Raw genomic sequence first — 2,035 nt, forward strand, 5'->3', positions numbered from 1 at the left:
TCTTTTATAAAATGATGCAGAGGATCCAACATGTCCATGACTCAATGATCTTTGCTACACTGTGCGGTAACCACTTTCAATTCCAGGTGGAATCGGTCCACGACCATTTTGACGATATCCGACCATTCTGTCATAGCTCCTATGCCTGCAATGAACATATGATGTCACATCACCATGATCATCAGTGAAAACAATCGCGGGACTTTATCGATAAGTGAGTAAAATCAGACCTGTGTCACCGCAGGCAAGAGTTTTAGACACCGGACCTGATACCTCGTAACCTATCTCATTCCGTACAATCCCAATATGTCTCTGGGTTAAAGGATGTTCGTACATGTACGTGTTCATGGCCGGAAATAATATGACAGGAATCTCTTTAGGGTTTGTTGCGCGAAGGAGTGATGTCTGCATAATAACATTTGTGGAATGGCACACTAAGATCAAATCAAACGTTTCATTTGAAGAAAACAATCAACTCACCAGCAGATTATCGCACAATCCTCCCGCTAATTTGGCCAAGGTGTTTGCCGAACATGGGCACACTAGGATCAAGTCGGCCCACCTCCGGAGCTTTTATGGGCGATGCAGATGCGTTGCGGAAGATGACCAAGGATAAGTTTGACGTGTGACAACCATGCGGAGTGTCGATAGACTTGGACCATATTTGCCACGTCATGCGCGGAGGGTTATAAGTGTTATGAAAACAATACCTTCTGGATAACTCGCCTCTATGTGTAATATTGGGTCTGATACTTTGTCCCAGTTCTACATCCAGACGGTATGTATATTGTGCCGTGAATGGATCCGGTGAGAGTAAGAGGTGTGTAAAGTGTGGACCAAATCAAAGGAGGAATGTCAGTCAGTTGGTTCATACGGTGGTTAGGTCACATCGTTCATTGCTGCCTGAAACCAGAAGAGCCCTCTCAGTTTGACTGCTTACGCTCCATTCGTCAGCGTCTTTCCAGACTTTGACCGGCTCACCGTCTTCAGCCGATACCTTGGTTTCATCATAAAAGTGAAGAGAGTGAGGCGTGGCCACAACTTGTATCTCGATTCCAGAGTACTGCTCCAACGAAAGATGGAATGAGAAATGGGATTGCACGGCAACTTCACCCGTCACCTGGCTTTGCCTCGGACACGGGGACATGGAAGAGATGCCTACCAATGACAACGTCTTGACAATTAACGGAAGTTTTATGCTTGCGACGCTCCCCGTAGTAGCAATAAGTAAATGGAGAGGTGTGGATGGCTGATCAATCATCGTTTTGATTCAAAGAGGGACGCGTTTAAATTCACAAATCTTGATGGTGGCAAAATCGCGCGAACTTACGAAGAATGAAGTTTGACACTCAGACCGCGGCCGTGCAAGCGAAACTTTGTTGACTCGGGCCGCCCCGAGGACAGCGATTCTAACCCGCCAATCTCCAAAGCCACCCGGAAGCCCGCTAAACCGAAGAATCGGCCTACCATCGTCACTCCTTCGCCGATCGCAATCATCCAATCGAACAGGCTTGTGAATCAACCTCCATATTGGGCGCAATGTTTTGAAGACACAGGCAGATTCGTTTACTTTAAAACATATTTAGACAAATAAATACTCCTTATGCCAATGAATCAAAGGTGTATGGTAGTGTGTTTGTTTGTAACGACATTAATGTACAATCAGAAGGTGAAGGGACCAAGCCTTGAGATAGTGATGGAGGCACTAGTTGAGCATTGAGAGAATTGACAACCAATTTCTTTTTGGAGCAAACCATTTTCATCTTTGACTTCACCTGAAATGCTCCCTTTTTGACTGAATTGGTAACTCTTGCAGCAGATCAAGAGATAGCTGATTTGAGCTTTGAACCTTGGATTTTCTCTCGTGATTCCCCAGAGTAGCTCCTCAATTCTCTTTTGCCTTTTGAGCTGGGACGTTGTAAGATTTCTTTTTGGTCTATCCTGCCATTTGGCATTAGCCACTGCCAATTTATCAGCATGTGCTTGTGAGTTAAGCATGTATGCACAACAGTTTCTCTCACAGCCCATTGATGGA

General features: G+C 45.2%; 1 protein-coding gene across 1 annotated transcript; it reads right to left on the reverse strand.

Annotated features, from left to right (window-relative positions):
- Positions 1-41: 41 nt before the first annotated feature.
- MELLADRAFT_54361 (uncharacterized protein) lies at positions 42-1,261 on the reverse strand (the record flags this gene model as incomplete). The annotated part of the gene is made up of 6 exons (XM_007419611.1): positions 42-145; positions 231-405; positions 481-570; positions 706-765; positions 941-1,063; positions 1,163-1,261. The coding sequence occupies 6 exons, from the start codon at positions 1,259-1,261 to the stop codon at positions 42-44; spliced, it is 651 nt and encodes a 216-aa protein (XP_007419673.1).
- Positions 1,262-2,035: the final 774 nt, after the last annotated feature.

This window comes from Melampsora larici-populina (assembly GCF_000204055.1).
Source record: "Melampsora larici-populina 98AG31 unplaced genomic scaffold MELLAscaffold_284, whole genome shotgun sequence".
NCBI classification, from domain to species: domain Eukaryota; kingdom Fungi; phylum Basidiomycota; class Pucciniomycetes; order Pucciniales; family Melampsoraceae; genus Melampsora; species Melampsora laricis-populina.